This window comes from Aspergillus brasiliensis, assembly GCF_001889945.1.
Source record: "Aspergillus brasiliensis CBS 101740 unplaced genomic scaffold ASPBRscaffold_1, whole genome shotgun sequence".
NCBI classification, from domain to species: domain Eukaryota; kingdom Fungi; phylum Ascomycota; class Eurotiomycetes; order Eurotiales; family Aspergillaceae; genus Aspergillus; species Aspergillus brasiliensis.
Genome location: NW_027137442.1, coordinates 1751038 through 1776606, shown reverse-complemented (window position 1 = coordinate 1776606; position 25569 = coordinate 1751038). Strand labels below are relative to the sequence as shown.

Here is a 25569-nt window from a genome sequence, read left to right as displayed (position 1 = left end):
ATTTCACGCAATCAAAAAGAGGACGTTACACACAGTTGCTGGACCGGTCAGGTACTCGGAATCAGGCCGTGGTCGGGGTCAATGAATAAAATTTCTCTACTTCCGCAGCATACAAACAATCATGGTTAGCTGCCTGATCTGTCTCGCTGGTGAGCTTATTTTGTAATTTTGTGCTTGCCTTGCTGGCGTGATTAATTGCTTCTCCTCCGCTTTTTTGCTTTTTTTCTGCTTATTATTGCCCCATTGCTTTTCTCACCTGGCGAGCAGGCTGCAACTCTGAATCAAAGTTAGAACATTAGAGTTATGCTCTCAAGGTTATCATTTAATAGTCAACTCTATTCTTACTTTCCTCTGTTTAAGCTTCACCTACTGATCCACCCGCCATGTTCCTACCAGAGCATGCTTTCATGCCCATTGGGGCGCAGGATAGGAGGAAGTGAACCACAAGGTCCTTCATCATATTGCAGGCCACTCCATCGGCTGCATGGCAGACATTGTTCTTTGGCCCCTGGAAGCATGATTATCCACATCACCCCAGACCCTCGCTCGCCAAGGCGAGAGGCCGATGGTCCTACCCGTTACAGCCCCACGGCTAGCTGCTCCACCGCAACATCCACCGCCGCCCGGTCCTGCATCAGCGGCTGCTCGATTTAACAAACTCACCAATGCCTCATTTTCTCCCTGCTCACACCATCCTCCCAATACTCATTTTTTGCCCTTACATAACGGACAATGTCACTTCCATTTCAGGTGCTCGAAGAGGCTAATCAGCCCTTCTTGGAGAGCTGCCGTCGCGGTGACTTGGCGCGAGACAAGGAATATCAGGAGGGAGCTACGGCCCTAGACCCAGAACTCTTGACTATGGGCTTGAGGGAAGCTGCCCGGGGCGATCACATCGAAACTATGCGTTATCTACTGCATGCAGGCGCCAACGCTCAGTCTCCTACCGTCGTGGACGAAGTACACTCGCCTGAGGCACTTCAAGCCTTGCTAGACCACGGCCTCACGTTTCAGACTCAGCTATACCCTCTAAATATAGTACCTCTTGTGTGAGTGTCCATGTTGCTTGCCTGTGGTGATTACATGATCTAACCAAAGAATAGATATATTGTAAACAAAAACGATCCATGGCTGCTTCGCTGGTGCCTTGAACAAGGTGCCGACCCCACCTTCGGGTGCCCGAATGCCCAGTCATTCGATGACCTTGAGAAGCTCGATCAATCTCCTACAAAAGGCTCAGGGGCAGTTCTTGCCATGGCATCCCGTCGAAGTAGCCCAGAGATTATTGACCTCCTGCTTGATTACGGGGCCAACATCCACAATAATGACGTCTTGCATTATGCTGCTTGTAGGAGAGGTGAACGGGCCATTCCAATCATGGAGCACCTGCTGCAGTGTGGGGCCGATGTGAATGAGTTCGGCTACCCAGCATTCCTACATTTCGGCGGCACCCCCCTTCATGCAGCCAGTTACCAAGGGAATTTGCCAGCCGTGAGGTGGCTGCTGGAACATGGTGCAAATCCCGGCTTGGAAGACTCTCAAGGTAGCACGCCGCTCGGTATAGCAGCTTTGGAGGAGGAGGACGAAATATGGGAACTTCTCCATAGATGGTCGCGAGTGGATGACACTAGCAAGGCTGAGGATGCTAGTTCCGACTAGCCGAAATCGAACTGATTCAGGATATCACAGGGTGGCCCTGGGTTGGTTCCATACCTATGAGAGACAGGAAGCCACTCATCAATAGTTCCACTTGCTCATTCGCACAGCCCTGTGTTTAGTTCTTATTATCTTTATCTTGCAACCATGCAACATCTTCGCCCTGAGCTTGTAACGTAGTAGTTTTTGGGTACCAAGTTTCTAGTAGCTAGGCTTGCACACCATCGTTTCATCTGTAGGTTCCTCCTGCACCGCTGCATGTAGTGCATCGTATATCATACAATACCATGATGTACTCGTCGACAAGAAATGTAAGCTAAGCGCAGAGCAGACCCTTCAGCATCATCCGGCGTAAACGTGGGTTAATTTGCAACCCTAGAACTCTTTCATGTCTGCCTCAAACTACTGCTGATTGCAGCCCCGCAATCAAGCTTTTTCAGCCCTGCCAACCACTCTCTTGAGCCCTTACCGTCTGCTCCAGAAGAAGGGGTCCATTGAGACCACAGCCCCAGCCTGGAGAGTAGCCGAGTGGGCAAATCACATTTTGGTTGTTACTGCACCACGTTGCATGAGGCACCATGCTTCGGTGGCACAAATCACGCCAAGGACAGTGTTGAGACCAACTTCACGTGGTGCTGGATAAATTCTATGTCACAGGTAAATGAATATTCTGTATCTTCCGCTTGGTGGAGCCCGGTTTATATAGAACCTGTGAGCCTTGCCCCGAGCTCCCACCATGGCTCACTTTGGCCAAAGTACGGGGCACAGTTCTATTCCCTCGGAAAGGTGCCGGTATGACCGACGTACACACGGTATGCGGGCTTTGCTTCTTCCCGAGGAACATTGAATTCTAATTGTAGCTATTTGGCTTTCCATCGCTGTCATTGCCCGAGAATTGCAGAATTGCCATGGTATCCACGGGCGTATTACCGTCTCTCCTTTTCACCAACATCACCATCTCAACATGATGCTAAGGGGGCAATTCCTGGACGCTATCATCTCATCTAAGGACGTTTCAGTGTTGGCGTATAGTGAGATTCGTTTCAGGTATCATTTGTGGTACAGCACTCTAAATCGTCAGGTTGTATTTGATTGCTGCCTGAGGCATCAGTATCATGGTATGGATGCAACGAGCCAGAGAATGACGGTTACACACATTTCTTGCTTGATGCTCATCGCTATATCTGATAAATGGCAACGATACTCGATGCATCTTAGCGGGTAGAGTGTTGTTCATGAGGAGCTGGCCGTCTCGATGTCTGAACCACTTGGTAGCTATGCCAAGGTTCCGGGGACATATCACCAAGCACGTCTTTAGACAGGTTTCCTCCTATATTCCCCAATTTCAACGTCTTACTGCTACTTTCTGCCAGATAATGATACCTTTTATGCTTTGTGTGGGGTCAATGCCAATAATTGATGTGACGTTGAATGATCGCCGGGTGCCTCCAAGGTACTCCAAGGACCCTGTTGCATCTGGCTCCTATAAAGCATGCGCCCGCGCCTGAGCATGACCATGTCTTCCTATACCCCAGACAATAAACACAATGCTAGAATCTATCTCACGGCAGACAATGGGCAAGCCTTCCCGTTTATCTACTCTTCCGCTGGAGATGGTTGAGAGGATTTGCCACGAGCTTGCCACACCAGATCTAGCCGCGCTGCGAGGGACTTGCCGCGCCGCTCATCATCTCACCAACCGGTGCTTTGCGCAACGGTACACCGAGTACTACACAGACTTCTCCGCACGCTCATTAAACCACTTGCATGCGCTGGCCGAGAATCCGCTGATACGCAGCTATATTCAACACCTGGTCATCCTGAGTCCGGAGCCACGACTAGGACAGAATATGGACTGGCACTGGACGGCGGCTGGTCACCTCCGCTGTCCCCTCGACATGCCCTTGATCCGACGGCTGCGAGACGATCTGACCCAGAAATTAGTCAACTGCCGATCCTTCATCCTGTCACCAATCCTGTCCGAGCCAGAAGCAAAGGCGGACCTCCACGACAGCCCGACCTTCAATCCGGACGATGTCGCGTGCATCCTCCTCGACCTCATCGCCGACGCCTCTCTCCCAGTGAAGCTCTTCTGGTATGGCAAGGGGATGAATTACACCTCCAAGGTCATGGACATCGCCCGTCTCCCCAAGTCACTCTATAGCAACGCCGCCTTCCGAGCAGGCTGGCAATCCTTGGAGAACCTGCATCTCGAACAGGAACTCACCCCGCAGAACTATACGTTCGTAATGGACATGATACTCAGTGCAACTGGACTGCGCAAGCTGCATCTTGGCCTCGGATACACCGATCTCGCAGTCGAATTCTTCGCACAGTTGAGTACGTCTATTGCAACCCTACATCAGCTGGAACGGATCAGTATCTGGGGCACTTCAATGCATACCGAAGATCTCATCCGGCTACTTTCCGGCTCGCGGACTACCCTGAAGAAGCTCAGTCTACGATCAGTCACGGGCTTGACGCCCGAGTGGCTAGCGTACCTCTGCCAGCATCATGACTTGTTCCCGTGTCTGACAACCCTCGACTTGAGCATGATTCACGGACCTGCTGGTATGTTGTGTTTCGCGCCCGTGCAGAACTTGCCTCGGGAACAGAAAAACATGTTCGAACTGGAGCAGTGTGTTTCTGAGGATGAGCCGGATACGGGTGGAAAGGCAACTGATACAGTCGGTATCTCTTACAGTGGTTCGGATATTGAGACGGCCTTGAATGTGCTGCTGCAGGTGTGTAGCGAATCTGCAGATCCTTATTGAGGAATGATATGGTGTTGTGGCGATGGGGATGTACATACAAGGATACCCAAACTGGCTGTTTTGTTTGAGATTCATGTGCTGGTAGATTTGGGGCATTATGGCATATTTAGATGATGTTAGGTACTGCAGGTAATGGATTATGGTCGCTTTGGATGCTATTGAGGGACAGCTATCATTGGGGTGATATACGCCATTGGGTTGTCCACTCATCCAGGTCCAACGTAGTAGTAAGAAAGTCGAAGCTGGCCATACCCTCCATACAGCCAGTTTCCGCCCGAAATTGGCGTGCTCCATCCAGAGTCGGTGACGGTGGTCCAGAGCCGGGTTCCTGACGCCGGTCGAGGATTGTCTGCAACCCTCGCGCTATGTTGACTAGCAAATGCTGCTGATGCATAGAGCGGGTCACCTGTTGGAGGACCGTGACTGTGTGGCTAATCAGTGACAGGATCTGTGCGGTATCGATACCAATGGCCGAAGCATGTTTGCTAGCGACCTTGAGGAGGAAAATGACCGCAAAGGCAATCATCGTGTCGAAATAAAGAGGCAGGCCGTTCAAAAATGATTGAAACTCGGCATCTGCGACGAGCATGCGCAGGATAGCCATGGCGGAGAGAACGCCGGCATTCGCAATCTCCTCCAACTCCGGGTCCAGGCCGCTCGAAGCCGGCACACCGCGGAAGGCGTGCGAGCACAAATACAGTTTGGCAAAGTGAAAGTGAAAGCCCACCCCCTTCTGCGGATAATTCCCAACGTTCTCATTTTGCCGAAAGGCCTCACTCCAGTCGGCGCACCAGGTTTCCAGGGCGATGGAGTACCGGCGGAGTTGCGGCAGGGCGGGCGGCGGCAGCGCCGTGTCGAGATCGCCTCCAAAGGTGTCGAGCACCTCGCCCATCACCGACCACATTTTCACCTAGCTGATCAGACGGGCGTCGTTCTCGGTGGCATGGTCTGTCCGGAGGAAGCGATCGGCCAGTCCGATGATGCTTCCCTCGCGCGACATGGGCAATCGGCCGTAGGCGATGGAGAAGTGGTGATCACACACGTACAGGAGATAATATAGCCGGGCCTGGAGGTACCCGCGGCGATCTCCTCGCAGTGCTGAATATATTCCACAATGAAGCTTGATATCGGAGGCCATGCGGACCGCTGTTCACCACATCAGTACGTGGAGTCGGTTCTGGCGATGGCAGGAGACGTCTTACCAGTCGCTATGGCCGACCAGGAAATCTCGGGCAACCAGAACGCCCCGATACAGAGGCCCCGGACATCGTCGGCATTGATTTTGGTGGAGAGTACATGAAGGGCAATCAATTCCTTATACTCCTGGTAACAGGCATCAAATCGATTACGCAGAGACGGAGAATGCAATGCACCGACAGCGCAGATGGCAGCGGTCAGGATGGGCGATGCATCGCGGACAGACTCCAGACCGTTGTGCTCGCCGAGAATGCGATATAAGAAATGATCTAGTCGCGAGGAGTACAGCTCAAAGAGCGACATGGCTTCTGGATGTGACGCCTCCCCTCGCGAAATCAAGTCCATGCGGTTGATGGATGGCAGGCGAGCCGAGGCGGTAGTGCCCGCCACCTCGGAGACGTAAGCTGCTGGAGTGGCCGCTGGGCCACTCTGGGGGTTCATCACCACGTCCCAGGCCGTTGACGGAGGGAGCCTGTCACCACCTGGTGGTATGGCTGCTGGATCTACCGAGGAACTGGTTGTTATGGCCGGGGGGTCCAACCGGGACAGCACTTGGCTCATGCTGTGCTCCAGCCAGCGGACCTTTTGAGACATGACACCTTTCCAGCTGTTTTAATTAGCCAGATGTATAACATATCTGGGAATTAATCATGGAGTTACCCACCCAGCATCGTCCTCCAGCAACATTTGGAGACTGCGGTTGACGGTACAGGGCAAGCCCTGCTTCCGACATCGGGCGCACGGAAACTGTCCATTGTTCATTTGACATTTGATCTATCATTTACTCCGATCTTTAGAGGGATATCCTTCTTGATTGGCCATGGTCTGTATACCTTCTGCTTGCGACAGGCTACACAGGCCGTGATGCGACGGGTGATATCCGGGGGTCGTGGGTCCCCGAAGGACTCCCGCAAAGCATCGACGGCGGGGGGAGAGGGCAGGGGAAGGTCCATCTGTCATGCAGATGTGCAGCGATTTGTAAGAATGCCAGGCTTTGCGCAGAACAGCGACAGTAAGAACAACTCGTATCGTCTGCAAATACTGAACACAAATACTGTGACGATCGAAGATAAGCTGGAAATTGAAGCCCGAGGGGAGCCCTGCCCGCCATAGGCACGTGGGCGGCTGGCTGGCTGGCTTGTCCTGGTTCATTTGGAGAACTATGAAATGGGTATATATTGGTATGCATAGTATAACTCCGTATTTATATTCATGTTGATGTCTAGAAAATCACCTGCTCAAAGGCATGTTGAAATCCGCGGGCCTGCAACCACGCCTCCAGGGCCTGCATGTCTCCCCGGTTGGCGCGCTGCCCGCTGCGTTCCCCCAGGGAATCCGTGATCTCCTCCATCCCCGAAAACACTCGCTGCACCCCGTCCGTCTCGCGAAATCGTTCACTGACTTTCTTCTGGTGACTGGGGATATCGCCCCAGGAATGGGTTTTGATGAAACTCATGTACGCATCGATATTCGGCGATGTCCCCTCTAGGCACAACACGCCCGGTTTGCCCGCCAACACAAATCCGGTGAGTCCATAGCCTGCCGCGTGATTCACCAGATCATCTCGCTTCTTGCGCGTGGATAAAGATGGGAAGTAGAACCAAACCCGCACCAGGGGTCCTGACCCTGACTGACTCGGAGAGGTTTCAGCTGGCTCTGTCGGCTGAGCTTCTAAGAATCGCGTCGCTTCCTCGCGAACATGATCCAAGGCCGTAAATACATCGTCCTGTGGCATCGTCGCGGCCAGCGCAGCGACCTCGGCCTTGGACATCCAATCTGGTTGGCGCAGCGTATACCTCGCGGGGGGTGGCTGATCCAGTGTAGGACCCTCACCGTGCAAGGGGATGGAGATGTTGACTTGAATGGTCTTCCCGCTGTCCTCGAGCGGCAAACACACCCCCAGCAAGAGGCTGGCAGGGATGCCCGATGGCGTGGTCGATGGATCTTGACACCACTCCCGTAGTTGGTCCACACATTGCGAGGTAGACTCGGGCAAGTCCAGCTCACCCGGGCCCGGGAACATGGCCGTGAGAAGATCGATGATGGCCAGCTGGGACTCAATCATATCCGCGGGCAGCAGGGACGATTGTTCTGCCGCCATCGTTGCAGAGATTGCCCGCGGCGGTGCTCTCCAAGGCGTTTATTGGGAGTGCAACACTTTCAAAGCACAGTTTGCGCAGCGAGATTATCTCCCAGAGTATAGACAATATGATTCATGTACCTCGTAGTGGTATTTCCTCTCCTGGAACTCTCTGTCACGTTCAGATGGTGCGGTTTTTGTTGGATCGCCGGTGCCGGCAGTCCCAACTGGGGCGCCAGTAGGAAAAGGCAGTCTGCGATTGGCTCTCTCGGGCCGAGTCTCGGGGTTGGTTGCTGCATGACTAATCATGTTCCCAATCTGGCAGTTATTTATGCAGTTATCGAATAATATCTTCAACTACTCTACTATCTACTACTCCGTACTGCTGGAGCCATAATATGTATATCGATGATTCAATTATTGAAAGTTAAAAGAAGCCAAAATGCTCATTTACAGATCCTCGCTGCCTTCGCCTCATTCCAAGCGTCACTCCATTATATCCTCTGAAGAAGGCCACTGTCACTCTGAGCTACAACATGCATCTCTCACAAATTGGCCTGATCAGACGAGGTAATCCAATCATACTTATCCCCCAGGTATTTCTGCGCCCGGAGATCTCCCGAGCGTGCATGTCCCTCAAACCGCTCCGCCCGGGCAGCTCGACCACACAGCCGGCCCAGCTCTCCACTGGCGGTGCTGCTCGTCACTTCCTGGTAGGTCACGGTGCGCAGATACTTTCCAACCCAGAGACCCCCAGTATACCGCGCTGCCTTTTTGGTCGGTAGGACATGGTTCGTTCCGATGACCTATTTGGGAAATAAAGGTTAGAGTAGCCCTTCAAAATTCCACGTGTTCTTCTCCTAGGGATACTGACCTTATCGCCATACGACACGCACGTCTTCTCCCCCAAGAAAAGCGCTCCATATGCTGTCATCTTCTCTAGTGCCTCGCGAGGCCGCTTGGTGAAGATCTGCACATGTTCACTCGCATACTCATCGGCCAGTTTCCACGCCTCGTCGAGGGAATCCACGAGGATGGCTTCTCCGAATCGGTCCCATGATGTGCCCGCCAGCTCGCGCGTGGACAGATTTGGAAGCAGCTGGTTGACGATGTCGATGGCCGCCTTTCCCACGCGCTCCGAGGTTGTGATGAGCACGGCCGGCGTATCCGGCCCATGTTCCGCCTGTGACAGAAGGTCGGTCGCGATCGTGAACGGATCGGCCGTCTCGTCGGCGACGATCAAGATCTCCGTCGGGCCTGCAAAGAGGTCGATGCCCACCTCGCCAAACAACTGCCGCTTCCCCTCCGCGACAAAGGCATTACCCGGTCCGGCGAGAAAGTCCACTTTTGCGATGGTCTCTGTGCCCACCGCCATAGCGGCGATCGCCTGAACTCCGCCCAACAGATGGATCTCGTCGGCTCCAGCCAGGTGCATCGCGGCAACCGTGGCATGGGGGATCTGGCCCGCAATCGGGGGGGTGCAGCCAACCACATGCGGCACGCCAGCCACCTTGGCCGTCAGAATCGTCATATGGGCGGATGCGAGCAGCGGGTAGCGTCCTCCGGGGATGTACCTGTCATCAATGAGTATCCGTCTATACTAGACAGGAGTCGGGTTATCACGTACGCTCCAACGCTGTTAATAGGGAGGTTCTTTTGGCCCAAATGCACTCCCTGAGCCGGTCAGTGGGACCTTCGCAGGCATGTTTCGACAAGCTAGTTATCCTTACCGGCTGAATCTCATATTCAAAATCGCGGATAGAGTCTCGCTGGGCCTGCGCAAAGGCACGCACATTCTTCTGCACCTCCTTGATATCGGCAATTGTTTGGGGCGAGCAGGCCGCCAGAGAGGCATCAATGTCAGCCTGGGAGAGCTTGAACGACGCTGGCGACCAGCGGTCAAATTTCTCCGAGTACTTGCGGACTGCTGCATCACCGTTGGCACGAACATCGTCGATTACCCCCTTCACGACGCTACTCACGTCCACCTGGGGTGTCGCAGCTGAGCTGGCGGTTTGGGACTTGCTCTTCAGGTATCGGATCGTCATGGTGAAGTCAAAGCAACTCTTCTTCGATTAGGATCTTGTTGAAAACTACAGAGATATACCTAAGGTTATTATCGGACGATAGCTGGCTTTTATTGTGGCTATCCAGCTACTATAAAGTCCATCCAACGCTGTATCGGCTCCACTTGGCGGTCCGCATCACCCCTCGGGAGTCGGCCAGAAGTCCGAACCTAGGTCATTCCGTCAGCAACGCAATAGGTAACGACGATAAAAATACGATCTGGGGAGTATGAACATCGGAGTGAATCGGATGCCCGGTTGTTCATGTTGTGTAATATGCTTTGCCAGATCCTTTGAACGCGGGGTGGGAAGCCTCCCATTGGACACTCCATCAAAGAAGCCGCCTAGAACAGTCTTCCCCGTCACGTGATGCATATATTGGACGACATCTGGATCCGTAGAGGCTAGACGGCGCGGTTCCCTGCTTGGATGGCGGATGGGCAATTTTTGCCCCCTTGGTCGTCTTCGTCCTCGTGAGGTGGAGCCGAAGCCACTCGGCACATAATTCTTCCCTGCACCACTTGAGATGAATTATTCGGCATCACTGCGAATGTTGCTGAACACGGTTGGTATATGTTGCGATATTCATTCTGACCAGGCATCACCTGTTCATCGCCACCTCTGCCTGGGTGCCCCCGACCACCACCTTGTACCTACCACTACCAACAACCATCATATTGAGATCAGATAGATCATATACAATCTGATACCCTTTGTCTTGAAAAGAATATGTCCCTTAGGCTTCAAGCGAAAATGAAACAAGCCCTACTTTTCATTCAGCTCATATGATCGTTCATGTTCAGCTAGGTAGTATGACATCGTCTACCTTAACTTGTAAATACTAATGGAAACCCTTCGCAGCTACACTTATACGATGATACTTGGTAGTCATATCTCATGCAGGCATATGTGCATCTCTATCGTACAAGTTGCGAAATAGAGTGACTCCCCTTTCTAGTACTGTACCAGTTTCGCGTTTACATATGCCAAGAGAGTGACATGCAAGTATCCTCATTGCATTGACTTCATGCTTCATGTTGACCAGTAATGGAGATAGAGTGGGTTTGTGACTCGAATCACCGATTTTTTCCAGCGTAGCATAGTAGCTATCGACATGTCTACGGCGATTCCATAGCACACCACAGACTTGCATGCTGGCATGATGTGAATAGCGGAGGCAAATGTATTGGCTAGTTTGCTCCATCCGTGCATGTCTCCACTTCTATACAACGGACATGGCCGTTTGGGCTCCAGGAACATGTTTCAGATTCCCCAGAACTGTCAGGTACGGATCGTGTATAAAGCTCGGATAATACTGGGGTAACACTTGACTTGTCATACACGAGACCTTCGATCGTGCCCTAACCCCATCACTCTACCTGCCATAGCCTAACCCTCCAGTTATCTTATCAGTATGCAGTAGCCGGGGTCGAGAACATAGTTAGTCGCTTTCCTATGCTGGCATCGATACCCGAGATAACAGCACATTTATCCAAGCTAAACTATACTTTCTTGGCTAAAGTTTGAATTGGGGGAAAGACATAGATGCTGATAAATATGGAGCTGTCTCGGCAAATCAGTAACAAACGTGGCTGGTAACTACTATTTACCTGCCGTTTTCGTACTAGAGATAGCGATTATATATCTTGAACTGTGCTTCTAAGCTGAGGCTGTCTCCATCCAGGCTGTTAAATTAGTAGGTACTATTGTTCCTTGCTTCTTCTTTAAGAACGATGTAACAGAGAGCTTGAAACACCAAGCTATCTGTCTACACTTTCAACTTCTCATCTTCTTTCCCTATCTTCAACTAATTTCTCGGCAGTTCCTCGGGAGGCGGTCAGGCTCGTGCATGATAAGTGTCAGGTGATCGCGGGAGAGGCTCCAGCATCGACCAATCGGAAGGGCGGGAAAGAGCACTTACGCAAAAGAAACCCCTCACGGGCCGACGAACCCCTCACCCCTCGTGAGGGGACAAGCCCTAAACCGGTTAAACTTGGCCCGAGTTCTCTAATTTATACTCTTAGCAGTTAGATCTGGCCGAACGGGTGTCGAGCTGTCACCAACCGTCGGGTCCTAGATACGGCCTCATCCACTTTTGGCGCTAGAGGGCGGCCGGGAGGGAAAATTTTTATCTTGGGGAGTTCCCAGCGTCAGGATGTGTCTTTTTATTTCTGTCTCCATTGACTCTTTTCTCTCCTTCTTCTCTTGTACACCGTGAACCCATCCCTCAGAGCCGGCTCTGTGGACATCTTCTTCGACCCTCTTGAATCCTCCTCGCGGATAGCTTCACTAGCGCATATTCCTTCCCCTTCGGAAACTTTAATTTCACGTCCATCATGTCCAAGCCCGTCTACACCCTTGCCGAGGGTAGGTGACACGTATCCTTTTCCTCCTCTTCTCATCTAATCTTGTGTCCCAGGTCAACCTCTGCCCAACCCTTCTGTCAGCACCACCCTGCCGACCTTTGGCGGCGGTGCCATCACCACTCTGGGTGACACCTTGCTGATCGAGACGTTGACCCATTTCAACCGGGAGCGGATTCCGGAGAGGTACGGCCGCCCTTCCGGCTGACCCACCGCTCATCGGACTACTTTCAGCTTCATCCACTAACCTCAATCAATTCATTCAACAGAGTTGTTCACGCCAAGGGTAATGGTGCCTGGGGTGAGTTCCGCGTCACCAAGGACATCTCCCACCTCACCCGCGCCAAGTTCCTCAACGGAGTTGGCAAGACCACCAAGGTGCTGTTCCGCGCCAGTACCACCGGTGGTGAGAAGGGTAGCGCAGATACCGTGCGTGATGTTCACGGCTTCTCCGTCAAGTTCTTCACCGAGGAGGGTAACCACGACATTGTCGGTAACCATGTGGTAAGTGAATCCCCGTGGCCCTCTTGAGACATCATCTCACCTGTGATAGCCCGTCTTCTTCGTCCGTGATCCCGTTCGCTTTCCCTCCCTGAACCGGAGTCACAAGAGGCACCCGACCACTGGTCTTCCCGACATGAACATGGTAAGTTTTCTTCTTTATCAAGACAATTGTATGACTCCTCTCGGCTAACGTCGATCTAGTACTGGGACTTCCACTGCAACCAGCCCGAGAGTGTGCACACCCTGATGCACGTCTTCGGCTCGCGCGGTCTGCCCCAGTCCGCGCGCCGCATGACCGGCTTCGGCATCCACACCTTCAAGCTGGTGGGCCACGACGGCAAGTTCCGCTACTGCAAGTTCCACTTCCGCCCGGTGCTGGGCTCCCACAACTTCACCCCGGAGGAGGCCACTCGCATGGCGGGTGTCAACCCGGACTTCCACAACGAGGACCTCTTCCAGGCTATCCTGCGCGGAGACTACCCCAAGTGGAAGTTCTACATCCAGATCATGGAGCCCGAGCAGGCCGAGACCTACGGTCGCGCCGTCTTTGATATCACCAAGGTCTGGCCGCACAAGGAGTTCCCTCTGATCGAGGTCGGCGAGATGATCCTCAACCGTAATGTAAGTGGACCTGCCTAGCAGCCTGTGTTTTCATATCATTGCCGCCGTGCTAATGATATCAGCCCGAGAACTTCTTCGCCGAGATCGAGCAGGCCGCTTTCTCCCCCTCCAACCTGGTGCCTGGTATCGCCGTGACCCCTGATCCTAGTAAGCCTACACCACTCACTGACATCACCAATTAAGTATACTGACAAGAGACAGTGCTCCAAGCACGTATGTTCGCCTACCCCGACGCCCAGCGCTACCGTCTGGGAGTCAACTACACGCAGCTGCCGCCCAACCGGGCCATCTGCCCCGTGTATGCGCCCTACGAGCGGGACGGTCTGGCCACGATGGGCCGCAACTACGGTGGCGATCCGAATTACATCAAGAGCACCCTGACTCCCGGTGTGTTTAGCCAGTCGGTGCAGGAGGTGCGTCACCACGAGTTCTTGCGCTCTGGTGCCGTGCTGGGTCTGAATGAGATCCCTGTCGACGACGAGGACTTTGTCCAGCCCCGGGCCCTGTGGAACAACGTGTTCGATGACGCGGAGCGCAGTCTGTGGGTGGATAACGTGGCGGGTGCGTTGGAGGGAGTGGTGCCGGAGATTCAGAAGGCCACGATTGCCATGTTCAGCCGGGTCGAGCCCCAGATTGGTCAGCGGTTGGAGGCTAAGCTGAAGAGCGCTTCTCGGTTGTAATCTGAGGGAGTAGGGGCTATAGACTATAGATATATAGACCTTAGACTATATAGACAATATAGAGTGGTTGAACAGATATCTTCATGCTGAATGTGGGATCGTGATCCCGTGACCTCACCCCGCATCACCCCGCATCACCCCGCAGTTGCTATCTTTTCTCTCCTACAGAATCATATCAGTCTAGATACTGAACCATGGCTGTGCAGAGTATAGAGTCCGTTCGCGGTAATGGCAACCTGATGGACCATGCTCCACATCCATCCGATCCGTCGATCTGGTCCGATCGGGCAGTGCAGGAGGCATGTCTGATGCGCTACTTCGTCGAAGAGCTAGCCCCATGGGTAAGACCACCTCTCCTAAAAACCTTCAGCAAGATGCGCTCTAATTGTCGAATACAGTTCGATTCCTGCGATGCTGGTAAACATTTTGCCCTGGTAATGCCCGATCATGCTGCCCAGTGTCCGGCCTTGCTCTACGCTGTCTACTCGGCAGCCGCACGACACCTTGGCCGCTGGCAATCCACGGGGACCCGCCCGGTGGTGGCCTTTGCGGGGCGATATCTGCCCCATCTCGGGGATGGCTTGGCCCTCGATTATCAGTCTCGCTGCATCTCCCATCTCGTGTCGCTTTCCGCCGATGATGCGGAGATTCACAATATGGACCTCCTGGCGGCATCCGTTATCCTACGGTTCTACGAGGAATTCGACGGTCAGTCAGTCAGTTCGTCCCTTCCAATCTATGTCTCATTGCTGACGGCATGAGCCACAGCGGCATTGGCTGGCGGTGATGGAAAGACTCATCTGCGCGGTACCCAGGTATTCTTAAATGCGCAGGGCCACTCTGCCTTGCGCGGTGGCGGACTACAGCTAGCGGCCTTTTGGGTTGGCATCCGACAGGAATTTCACAAGGCGTTCCTCGAACAGCGTGTCGCCGAGCTCGATCTGAGCTGCTGTGACGGGTCTGCCTATCGGCGGTTGGATCCCACCGACGATCCCACCTGGGCGAATCGAGCCGTGCTGCACGGTGTCGACGTGCTCCGGTATTGCTACAGCGAGGCAGACCAGACCCGGTGGCACTATGAGGAGCTGTGTGCGTACAACCGGCAATGGCAAGTCTTGACTCCGCCCACATTCGATCCCTTGTACTACCGCCCTCCGAACATCGTCAAAGGGGAGATATTTCCCGTTCTGTGGTATTTGGATGACTGCATCGGTGAGAAATAGCTTTCCATAAAACCCGACGAAGAATCAATACTAATAAAAGGCTATAGTTACTGGCATTCAGCACTGGCACCTTGCACGACTTCTCCTGACTGTGTTTGATCCCACAGTGCCTCGCCTCGGGCCTGGTCGCAAGGCAGCCGTCGCACGAAGAGAGGTATTTCCAGTTCCCACTTCTATGCAGTTGACTTTTGATTATTAACACTACCATAGACTGAGATCAAGCATCACGTCTTCAGTCTCTGCGGCATAGCCATGTCGAACAAAACTGCCCCGGCGCTTGTCGCCGCTTGTATGGGAGTATCCATGTGTATGCATGCTATGCTATCTCAGCCCTTCTGGAGAAGATCGTCCCCGACTGACCGAGCTGTACTAGGCGGTGATCGCATAACGGATAGACGAGAGCAAGAGGCCCTGTTTGACATTCTGCTCCAGATCGAGCAGATCCATGGCCTCTCCACGACTCATGCACAGACCTCTCTTCGGGCGGCTTGGGAATGGGATGCTGCTATCTCCCAAGAGCCATCCGTTGATCATCACGTCTGACATGCGGACAAGTTGATCCCAGCCACATAGTCTAGCGGTGCCGTCACAATTAGGTGTGTAAACTGTAAATCAAACCCATGTGCCTGTGGAAACCTTACTCGCCTCTACCGCCACCGGAAAGCTTATCTCAACATGCAAGGTACTTTTGACATGGCATGATCAACTTCATCTATGCGGCCTTGCAGGCCTTTTATTATTATGATTACTATTATAGTTGCCGATTACCCAATAAGCCATTATTCCATCGTTGCAAAAAGTTCTATGCAATAAATGCCGAGCATGTCATCCCCGGATTGAAGTCAAGTTTAGGTTTTAACCTTCGGGACCACGCATCCTAGTCCGGCCCGCCTTGCATTCCAGCCACAATCAAGCAGCCTCCCGGTATTGGGCGGTACATGTACCTCCGTAATTTTAAATTTGCCTTTTGGACACCTTCCAGAAACCTTGGCTGGTTCTATATGCATCTGTTTATTACGGGTATTACCATACCCCGTGCGTGTGTGTACACCCCTGTACTTGGCAGTTATATTGCCACAGATCATTCATTCTCGAATATTACGTGCCGCACCTCCCATAACCGTAGCAGTGAATTAACAAGAAAGTCATTGGTCCTGCTGAGAAAATAATATATCCAATCCAGTCTAGATCCAGCTAGTCAAAATTAAATATTATGAACGTGATACATTTCCGAATTCACTCATAACGTCGTCAAATTTCTCGATCGTCTTCTTTACTCATCAATCTCATCATCCATGTAGTGCCCCCCCTGGGCCCGCATCGCTTGCATCAGCAGCGCGCTGAACAGGCTGTTCCCCCCTTCCCGAGTACCCAGTAGGCCATATTCATCCGTCAAATCGTAGGGATCATCGTCAGAATAGTCGTCGAGGTCGGACTCATCGGCAACGTTCTGCGGACAGAGATCATGCGGACAGATGTCGAAGTCGACCGACGTGTCCTTGAACAGATCCCGAATGCTCCGGAAACACTGCTCCGGCGTCTGACCGAATGGGATCTCCTGGCCCGGGAGTTTGATGGGGTCGGTGACGTCCACGGCGAGCATCTTGACGGCCTTGAGCGCGGGAAGGCGTCCCTGCCGATGCTCCGTGGCCAGATACTGGGCCAGTTCGCGGACGGACACGTTGCAGTCTTCGATAGTGAGCTCTTCCAGGGTGGGAGGGAACTGGGGCTCCGGCGGCAGGAACGCTTGCTGAATGGTGAGTCGCCGGAGCACGGGAAAGTCCCGAAGTGAGCCGATCTTCGCCTGGCGGGCCACATATGCCTCGATGTTCTCTCGTTCCTGGGGTTCGCGGTTGAACGTCATGGACACATATTCCAGGGTGTCCTTGTGGGGGAGGAGCGCGGCGCATAATTCGGGAGCGGTGGCTTCACGAACGGGGCGGAGGTTATGCGGCCGCTCCGCGGGGTCCGCGGTAAAATTGTCGTAATCGAAGTGTGTCACGGTGCGACATGCGCGGAGAAGCTTGGTGAGAGAGGGGGCATCGATGTGGCAGAGGTGTAAGCCGATGCGGCTGATGGTCAAAGACTGTGGAGCCCAGCAGAGGGGGTCAGGGTCGTCAGTGAGGTGGGCTTCTTCAATCTTTATCGAGCGCAATTGAAGCCGACTAATCATCTCCTCGTAGAAGAGAAACGGATAGCCCTTGAGAAGCTCATCGCCCTCCAACCACAGGTCCTCGAGTTTCGACAGTACGGCCGGATGGCGCTGCCAGACCTGCCGCAGGGGTTCCATGGCAAAGTACCCTCCCGCTACGGTCAACATGCGGAGGCTTGGCGCATTTTTGACGAGTAAGACGATCATCTGACTGTAGTCGAAGTCCTGCTTGAAAATCCTCAACCAGTCGCGCTCGTGCTCCTTGGCTAAACGGAGACCACGGATGGCGGAGGTAAAGAGCTTTCGGTCGTCGGCGGTCAAAGGTGGCGGGCTTCTACCGAAGATGTGATGATCGTGGTCGGGGAGGACGGAAAGGCTGCGGATATGTTCGCCGAGGCTGGGACGGCGGAGGACGGTGCGGGTGATGGAGATGAGGTTCCACAGATCGCCCGGGAAGCCAGACAAGTCCACCGTCTCGTACAGCAGGGGCTGGGCGAGTTCGCGGAACAAGCGGCACACCAGACACAGGTTGTACAAGTCAATCATTTCCTCGGTCTGTAGGCCTCGTTCCTTGGCATCCTCAGAGTCCTCCTCATCAGTCTCATCGACCCACTGATCCTCATCATCTTCCTCCGCCGGTTCCCACTCCTCCTCATCGGTCTCATCATCTTCATCCTCGGGAACATAAGGAGGGCGTGGAAACAGTTCATCGGTACGAGGTTGAGGTTGGGATTGGTTCTTGGCGTTTTCTTTGGGCTTTTTGGTGATCTTGTCCGGCGAGTCGGACAGGTCTTCGAAAGGATCGCGGTGGGCAACAAAGGACAAAATATGCAGAAGCAGCTCCCGAGGGAGGTCTTGAATGTGAACCATGGTGGTGAAGCGGGACTGGGCGGGCTGCAAGATAATCGGGGTACCAGACGAGCAGATGAAGGATAAAAGATGAACAATGAACGATAGAAAAGAAGCCAATTAAGCTTAAGCCATTAGCGCCAGAGGGAAGAAAACACAAAAACTTGGACCTTTGGACCTGGCGGCCGAGAGACGGTCAAAATGAAGATCAATCAACGTGTCGCGTGGGGAATAATTGATGCATCACAATTAATTGCTACGCGTGGGTCACGGGGCCGGCAGAACGTCACCGCTGTGCCTGGATGCTTCGCCTGATCGCATCGTTACATCGTAACTACTCCGCATTGAGTATGCCATTTTGCCCACATTAAAGGGTTGCTGGCGGCTACTAAGGATAAGTACCAAATAGGGGGAGCCAAATATGTCAACTCTCGAAATCATAGAACGATAAGTAAACTCTCAATAGTCCACAAGCTGCACTGTCAACTTCTCACCAATGGAAGAATGACCTAATATATATACTACGTCACTAGTAACTACTAGTCTACCTGAGGCATCATTCAGTACTTCCAGCTAGTATAACAATTGAGTCCATTCGGACTTTTTTTTATTGATTCATAGCTGGATTACAACAGTACCTCTCTACTCCCTTAGAACATGTAGTAGATGCAAATGCTATAACTGTAGTTAGCGATAACTAACTCGGGGCATTCTCCACCTCCGGTTCATGACGTCATCACGTGTCTCCGCCCGCCCTGCTTTACTTCGAACCTCCTCATCATCTATAAAGCCTGTTAATACTCCCCTATCTCTATCGTTCTCTCCCTGTTTCTCTCACTAGTAATAAAAATTCTACTCTCAAACCTCCTAAACTATCGCCATGCCCGACTTCTACCCCGCCCTCCGCAATCGCCGCAACAACGAGCTCGCCCGTCTCGCCGACGAGCACCTCCAGCACGATCTGCGCGCCGAAGACCGCGACGCTCTCACCACCGCCACACAAAAGGTCGCATGGTGGACGACCATTGGCTCCGCCGTGGGCCTTGGTCTGGGTCTATATGCTGCTTTTCGACTGAGAAGTTCCCGCAAGGCGTTTTTCGAGGTGTTTCGCGCGCGAGAGAAACCTACCCATGTTGTTTTCCCTGGGGGTCGCTCTGGTATTTCCCCATTCCCCCCTTCCCAATATCCAGCCAGTGCTTCTCCTGTTTGATTGTTTTGCTAAAACCTGGTTTTAACACAGAGCCCATCCCTGATATCACTCCCCTGTTGAAACCCACTACTCTGGGGGATTTCGCTACCTATTTCTTTGCGAGCGCGGGTGGATTCTTCTTAGGCGGGGAAATTGGTAGGTCTTTTCCACCTGCATATATCCGAAAAATTGTGTTCGATGATGTCTAATATAGGTATAGGCTTCCTAGGAGGCGCAGCCAGTGGCAGTCGCTGCATCACAGCGGATCCCGATCGAAGACAGCGAATCGAGACGGCGTTCCGAAAGTTCCGGGCGGAGGTACTGCGCAAGGAGGCAGACGAGCTGGATCGCGGGCTGGATGTGACGGATCAGATGTTTTGATCGGGAATCGGTGGATCTACGGCGTCCCAGGTTGAATATCTTCGGCTATGTGTTAATGAGCGAGATGATTGTATATTACGAATGTAAATTGAAAATGTTATCACTTCGCCTCATCATCAACACCCCAGCCACAACCAGCGGAGCCATTCTCGAGCACACCCCTTCCAACTTCCCTCGAAATAATGCTTGACCAGAACGTCTGGCGCAGACTGGTCTTCACCCTGAAGCACGGCAAAGGCTCGTCGCGGGAGGACGACCACGTCGCGGATGCGCACAGTCTCACGCAGATCGCGGAGCTGCTGAACCTGCGCATCATCACAGTGTAAATACCCCAGTACCGCATCCGTCCAGGCACTCGGACCCGTCCAACCCATCACATCGATGTCCACATCGCTTCCTGCAGTCTGCGTCGGGACAAACTGAGCAGTGCGCTCTACAATAGACCGCAACACATCCCGAAAGACCGGATGACCAGGAACAGACGCCATAGTCCACTGAACGAATTGCGGCGAGCGCGGCAGACCCGTTGTAGCGGCGTCGCCTTCTAACCCGACTACCACCGCTGGCGGGCTATCTCCTCCATCCGTAGCTACTCCCATAACAGGCCACGGTAACGGCCTCAGCAGCTGCACATCGAGATCATTGTAGATACCTCCGCGCGCGAATAAGATCAAGTAGCGACAAAAGTCGGATTTGAGGATCGGAGCCGGTAGTGCTTGGAATGTAGCTGCGTATGACCCAGTATTATTAGCATCAGCATCATCGAGTTCGCGTGCAAGGTCGAGACACGACGATTCCCGCCAGTATTCGACTTTCCATCCGGACTGCAGCCACGAGACACTATGTCGATCTGGAGAGAAGGTAGATCCGGGGTCTCCCGGTGTGGAGATGAAGAGTTGGTGGATTGTCTGCGGGATGGTAATCTCGAGGGGGTGGTGGAACAAGATAGGATCTTGTGAGAGTGTCTGGGACTGGAACTGCAAGTGGTACAATGCAGCGAGCAGACCGAGCAGGACAATTGCCTGGATGATCCAGAGGTAGCGAGGTCGCATGGGCGATTTATAGGAAGTTAGGACGCTGGATGCGGGATATAGGTAATGTTGTCCCTCGCATTGACCGAAAGCACGCCGTTGTCAGTCTGTAATTCGACGATGCATGGCGAGATACACAAAGGGGAAATTTGCTGAGCGATGTAGCTGCGTCGGATGATGGGACTATTTAAGAGTCTTGAATAGTTCTGCTCTGAGACGATGACCCACCCGGCATGTTGCGGAAGAGTGTAGTTGGTCCGCGCTCGTGAGAGATGGAGTTGAGTTGACGGATATGCAGCTGCCCTGCGGAGAGTAAATAGGGTTTGTTGCAGGTTGACTCTTGATAATGATCAAGCATGATCTCGATGTCTTAACATTAGAAACTCGGATCGACTTCAAGATGTGTATCTCTTTCAGCTTCTAGATACGAGATAGATACCCTGGTTGTTCTCACATGCAACATCCCTGGTAACCGACAAACTAGCAAACTACCAAACTAACAACTCCGACCCACTCAGCTCCGGCACCAAATCCCTCCTCCAATCCAGCATCACCATTGCCCCTGCCCAGACTCACTAGTGTCCAAATCTATCCCCAAACCATCCACTAATAGCTCTCTCCGTCAGGCAGACGAATTAGGGTTGTGGCCGGTGCCGACAGGGTTCCCTAGGGCCAGCCAGTCGGAGTAGCACCGACGGATAGTTACTTCCTGCTGCTTGCGAACGAAGGATCCTGTTCAGCGGGTGCGGCTGGATTGGTGTCGGGCTAGATATTGCTAAGAAGTCAAAATAGGTATTAAAGGGACATTACTCAACGAGGTAGTTAGTTACATAGTGCTATTATTATGCAAGACCAATTCTGCATAATGCGATGCAATGCAATGTAATGCAATGCACTGCACTGCAGGGGATCTCCGCATCTATTTTACCCGGCAGGATCACCGATTGAGTGGACTAACAGGATACAGTAGTAGTCATAGTAGTATAGTGTGGTAGTAATAGTATATACATTCCGTACACAGGGGATGAAACGACATGCAATGACAACACGTAGGAATCGGAGTAGATGCCGGCTAGAGAAAAGAAAACAAAACCATAGATGCAAACAAAACATGACGTGAAACCATTTCTCGGAACTCATCGAAAGGACCCATCAAACACCAATACAAACACCGTCGAGTTGAATAGCCCAGAACAGCCCAGCTCGATCTGGGAGGGTAGCATAGAAAAACGCGGGTGTTGATTTTGCAAACATCCACCCATATTTAAGTGGAGGCGTTGTTGGCACACGTCCAGCTGGCCGAGTTGGAACTGTCGTGGATGGCCTTGCCAGAGACGTAAAGACCCAAGCCGCACTGGTCAAGTTAGTATCAATGCACAACTGGATGATAAGTGGATAAGTCGAACATACAATGGCGCAGGCAATGCCGAAGATGACGAGGTTGACAATAGTCAGGAAGATCTTCCTGGGCGAGGAAGTATACTGGCCGCGGTTCATAACCAACCAGAACATAGCGGGAAGTCCATCTAAAATAAACGATAAGCCTGGGTTCCAAGACTAGCAGTAAAAAAGGAAGAAATAGACTTACAACTGAACCAACTACCGAAGAGCGAACTCTGCAAGCACACCCCGTTAGTAACAACACAAGTACCGCATCTCAGGGTAGGGAAACGTACGATCAAACTCAACAAATCATTGAACACGGGGATCGACTCGGCGATGATCCAAGCAATCACCCACACGCCCAGGGCAATGGCGACCCACGATCCGACCGCCGAGAGACTGTTGGTGTGCATCTGAGGAGAGCCGCGCCAGACACGGACGTAGATGTACTTGGAGGCGACATGACCGAACACAACACCGGCAATAATGACCTACCAATTAAGGCATTAGTACACAATGGTAGATTTCTCGAAACAAAGGCACGTGGACACTCACGGTAGGAATGGCAAGGCCGTAAGCGACCTTGCTCATCAGCGGACCGGCAGAGGACAGCGCCGGGGACGCAACATCAGGACCGGCGTAGCGGTAGATGACCATGGCGGTGACGATGTACATGGTCGTATCCGTGACCTGCAGCATGGCTAGGGACTTGGGAAAGTCGCGAGGATCCTCCATTTCCGAGGCAAATCCGAAGAAGGCCACGTGAGCAACTGCACAGCAAGATTAGAGGAAATTACACTCAAACAAGAGAGGAGAGATGCCGAAGGACATACTGAAGGCAAAGACGATGTTGGTCACTGATAGAAAAGCGGTCGAAAAGCTCGGATGGGTGGTGATGTCCACCTGGACGTGATCCGGCGCTTGCACGGCGATGGCCACCATGGTGACGATGGTGGCAACGGTGATACTGGTACAAGCTGTAGAGTGGAGTTAGTCTCGATCGGAGGATCAGCCAGCAAAGGTAAATATTGTGTGGACATACAGGCGAGAGACATCCAATACACCTTGCCCATGGTACGAGGCAGGGCACCAATGAAACTGACGACCAAACCGACGACGCCGAAGACGATGGTGCAGGTGCCGTGACCGGTGATCGTGTTGAACAGCACGGTGAAGGTGAGGATATGACTGGACATCAGGAAGATGCAGAACAGCAATTGCCCGAAGAAGAGGATTTCGCGGCCGATGCGGCCAAAGAGGATTTCTCCCGCATCACCCATGCTGTGAACTTGGGGATAGCGCAGCTTGAACTGGCCGATGACATAGCCAGTGTACCAGGAAATGCCAGACAAACCCAGGATGAGGAAGATGGAGCTGACGGGGGCGGTTAGGAAGGGTACGAAATAAAGAAAAGCTCGACAGTGGAAGCAACTTACGGGACGATTCCCAGAGTCGCCACAGCCGACGGCAGGGACAAAATACCCAGGGAGATATTCTCCGCAATCATCACTATGATATCTCAGTTTAGATGGTGTTTCTTTTCTCTTCCCACAGCTGGAGGGAGGAATCAATCCCGAGGAACCTTACATATACCGCAGTGCCACCATTTCATGACACGGTACTTGACCTCACCACACTCCTCATTGCCAAAAGGGTCATTCTCCGGGGGCGACTCATGGGCCGAGACCTTCTTCTCGGCCAGATCATCAGCCAGGATGTCGGAGTCGTGGTGGACGGCGAGGGCCTCCAGATCCCGCGTCGTGGGAGCCATGGCGAGAAGGAGGGAGCGGAGCGGAGAGGTGGTTTTCAAGTTGTTAGGCGGATAGAAGAAAGAGGCGCTACACTAAGAGTAGGAAAGAAGAAAAGAAGAAGAGGAGAGCGAGAGAGAGAAAGGAAGACAGAGAGAAGGGGAAGGGAAAAAGAGGATAGAAAGTTTGACGGTAGCGGAAGGCTGCAGACACACACCGGGGGAGGGCTATACGTATTATGGACGGGCGGATGGGGGTGGAGGATGGGCTGGCCTTTGCTGGACTAGTCAGTAGCCAAGTAGCAGAGCAGCAGCGTAGCAGAGCAGCAGATAGTGCTTTGCGTAGTATTTAGCACGTAACTACGGACTACTCCAGTGGTTATTATTAAGAAAGCGCGGGATTAGGCTTTTTCTTGCATTTTGCTCAGATTGTGGGGGGAAAGAAAAAAAACGAGGATGCAGTTTCGCCGGTGGCCACCAAAGCGAGTGGAGCCCTCCCCGAGGGCGATAATCAATCTCCTTACGTGAACAGGCAGACTAAAGTCGGTCGGTTTCTGACTCTGCTGAGGGGGCAAGCTCGGGTCCGGTGGTTCAGTTGGGCAGGCAGAGCGAATCACACTGGAGAACTCCCGGGCTGGGTTTCCCCAGGCGGACCATCAGTTGGGTTGATCCCTCCAGAAGTCCAACGAAAAGTCCTGACCTGGAGAAAGTCCATGACGGTGAACGGGTTGACGTGAGGTGACGGTCGCAACATTGCCGCGGATAGAGTTTGGGGCACCCCAGGCGGTCCTGATCCATCATCATCTCCAATGCTAGTTAACTACGGAGTACTAACTAGGTAACTAAAGTTGTGGTTACTATCGTACAGAGTCCATTTATACATCAGCCCTGGGTAATTAGGGTTGAGGCCACTGAAAAAAATATGCTTCTAGTAGCTAACCAGAAATTGACTATGCCCGTTGCGGGTGGACTCTGCCGGTGTACCTGATGGTCATAGTGTGGATGTCTGTATCTGTAAGCTGGGCAGTTATCTCTGGTTGCTCTTTCCAGCACTACGGTGTGCATAGCCATGAATCATTATCGTAACTACCATGTATAATAAGTAATGAAGAAGAAGAGGGAGGAAAAGAGGCGAATTGACCAATTTGGGTAAAAAGGTGAAAATTCAAAAAGAGCAAAGAACGGGAGAGGTTACTTAGTAAGGAAAAAAAATTGAAAGCAGAAGAAAAATAAGAAAAGAGGGACTCAGAGTGGATTTTGATTGGTTCTTAGCTAATACTAACCGGATATAGACATGCACTAGTACCAAAGAGGAGAAGCAGACGCTGGCTGCTGAGTCAGGATCTGGGCAATGCAGAAATGCATCCCGGAAGACAATGAAAGAACAACTCAAGCGAAGCGAAATTGACTACTGCGGAGTAAGAATGTTTCTATGGAATTGTTTGTTCATTGTCTATTCGTTTTGTCACAGATTTGACTCCAGACGGGTCCTCAAGTGACAGGAGTCTGGACAGGGCCGTTAACCTTCACCGGACCATCCATTCGCCTGCATGCTACGGAGTACTGATCCCAAATGCTACACAAACTATGTAACTAGCAAACACCAATCCATTTTTTTCTTTTTTTTTCCTAAAAAAAAAAAAAAAAAAAAAAAAAAAAAAAAAAAAAAAAAA

The 25569-nt window shown here is 52.5% G+C and overlaps 11 protein-coding genes across 11 annotated transcripts; 5 read left to right on the top strand and 6 right to left on the bottom strand.

Moving 5' to 3' along the window:
- The first annotated feature begins 681 nt into the window (after positions 1-681).
- On the top strand, positions 682-1817 carry ASPBRDRAFT_202394 (ankyrin repeat domain-containing protein). Its single transcript, XM_067621634.1, has 2 exons — positions 682-1049; positions 1104-1817. Exons 1-2 carry the CDS (start codon positions 733-735, stop codon positions 1657-1659), a joined length of 873 nt encoding a protein of 290 aa, XP_067484662.1. The 5' UTR covers positions 682-732; the 3' UTR covers positions 1660-1817.
- A 1386-nt stretch (positions 1818-3203) lies between these two features.
- Positions 3204-4460, top strand: ASPBRDRAFT_141138 (uncharacterized protein; the record flags this gene model as incomplete). Its single annotated transcript, XM_067619176.1, has 1 exon — positions 3204-4460. One exon carries the CDS (start codon positions 3204-3206, stop codon positions 4428-4430), a length of 1227 nt encoding a protein of 408 aa, XP_067484661.1. The 3' UTR covers positions 4431-4460.
- A 142-nt stretch (positions 4461-4602) lies between these two features.
- Positions 4603-6580, bottom strand: ASPBRDRAFT_50305 (Zn(II)2Cys6 transcription factor; the record flags this gene model as incomplete). Its single annotated transcript, XM_067626514.1, has 5 exons — positions 4603-5294; positions 5355-5576; positions 5633-6234; positions 6292-6401; positions 6461-6580. The coding sequence occupies 5 exons, from the start codon at positions 6578-6580 to the stop codon at positions 4603-4605; spliced, it is 1746 nt and encodes a 581-aa protein (XP_067484660.1).
- A 216-nt stretch (positions 6581-6796) lies between these two features.
- Positions 6797-7907, bottom strand: ASPBRDRAFT_36638 (DUF1115 domain protein). The gene has a single exon (XM_067623548.1). The coding sequence runs from the start codon at positions 7726-7728 to the stop codon at positions 6850-6852; it is 879 nt and encodes a 292-aa protein (XP_067484659.1). The 5' UTR covers positions 7729-7907; the 3' UTR covers positions 6797-6849.
- A 251-nt stretch (positions 7908-8158) lies between these two features.
- On the bottom strand, positions 8159-9985 carry ASPBRDRAFT_36635 (histidinol dehydrogenase family protein). The gene is made up of 4 exons (XM_067623547.1): positions 9438-9985; positions 9335-9381; positions 8582-9281; positions 8159-8513 (listed from the first exon to the last, which is right to left on the bottom strand). Exons 1-4 carry the CDS (start codon positions 9753-9755, stop codon positions 8253-8255), a joined length of 1326 nt encoding a protein of 441 aa, XP_067484658.1. The 5' UTR covers positions 9756-9985; the 3' UTR covers positions 8159-8252.
- A 1994-nt stretch (positions 9986-11979) lies between these two features.
- On the top strand, positions 11980-14007 carry ASPBRDRAFT_36632 (catalase). The gene is made up of 7 exons (XM_067623546.1): positions 11980-12140; positions 12193-12322; positions 12406-12640; positions 12690-12782; positions 12842-13261; positions 13324-13408; positions 13463-14007. The coding sequence occupies exons 1-7, from the start codon at positions 12110-12112 to the stop codon at positions 13939-13941; spliced, it is 1473 nt and encodes a 490-aa protein (XP_067484657.1). The 5' UTR covers positions 11980-12109; the 3' UTR covers positions 13942-14007.
- A 120-nt stretch (positions 14008-14127) lies between these two features.
- ASPBRDRAFT_36628 (uncharacterized protein) lies at positions 14128-15991 on the top strand. The gene is made up of 6 exons (XM_067623544.1): positions 14128-14282; positions 14340-14649; positions 14710-15153; positions 15212-15318; positions 15375-15471; positions 15538-15991. The coding sequence occupies exons 1-6, from the start codon at positions 14136-14138 to the stop codon at positions 15705-15707; spliced, it is 1275 nt and encodes a 424-aa protein (XP_067484656.1). The 5' UTR covers positions 14128-14135; the 3' UTR covers positions 15708-15991.
- Positions 15992-16315: 324 nt separating this feature from the next.
- ASPBRDRAFT_36627 (uncharacterized protein) lies at positions 16316-18355 on the bottom strand. Its single transcript, XM_067623543.1, has one exon. The coding sequence runs from the start codon at positions 18184-18186 to the stop codon at positions 16438-16440; it is 1749 nt and encodes a 582-aa protein (XP_067484655.1). The 5' UTR covers positions 18187-18355; the 3' UTR covers positions 16316-16437.
- Positions 18356-19045: 690 nt separating this feature from the next.
- Positions 19046-19735, top strand: ASPBRDRAFT_25073 (uncharacterized protein; the record flags this gene model as incomplete). The annotated part of the gene is made up of 3 exons (XM_067622125.1): positions 19046-19322; positions 19406-19510; positions 19569-19735. 3 exons carry the CDS (start codon positions 19046-19048, stop codon positions 19733-19735), a joined length of 549 nt encoding a protein of 182 aa, XP_067484654.1.
- Positions 19736-19851: 116 nt separating this feature from the next.
- Positions 19852-20846, bottom strand: och4 (putative alpha-1,6-mannosyltransferase subunit (Hoc1); the record flags this gene model as incomplete). Its single annotated transcript, XM_067628542.1, has 1 exon — positions 19852-20846. Exon 1 carries the CDS (start codon positions 20785-20787, stop codon positions 19852-19854), a length of 936 nt encoding a protein of 311 aa, XP_067484653.1. The 5' UTR covers positions 20788-20846.
- A 948-nt stretch (positions 20847-21794) lies between these two features.
- Positions 21795-24222, bottom strand: ASPBRDRAFT_166220 (putative amino acid transporter). Its single transcript, XM_067619576.1, has 9 exons — positions 23737-24222; positions 23586-23658; positions 23192-23523; positions 22983-23126; positions 22705-22919; positions 22443-22640; positions 22355-22382; positions 22177-22292; positions 21795-22120 (listed from the first exon to the last, which is right to left on the bottom strand). Exons 1-9 carry the CDS (start codon positions 23918-23920, stop codon positions 22031-22033), a joined length of 1380 nt encoding a protein of 459 aa, XP_067484652.1. The 5' UTR covers positions 23921-24222; the 3' UTR covers positions 21795-22030.
- Between the last annotated feature and the right edge of the window lie 1347 nt (positions 24223-25569).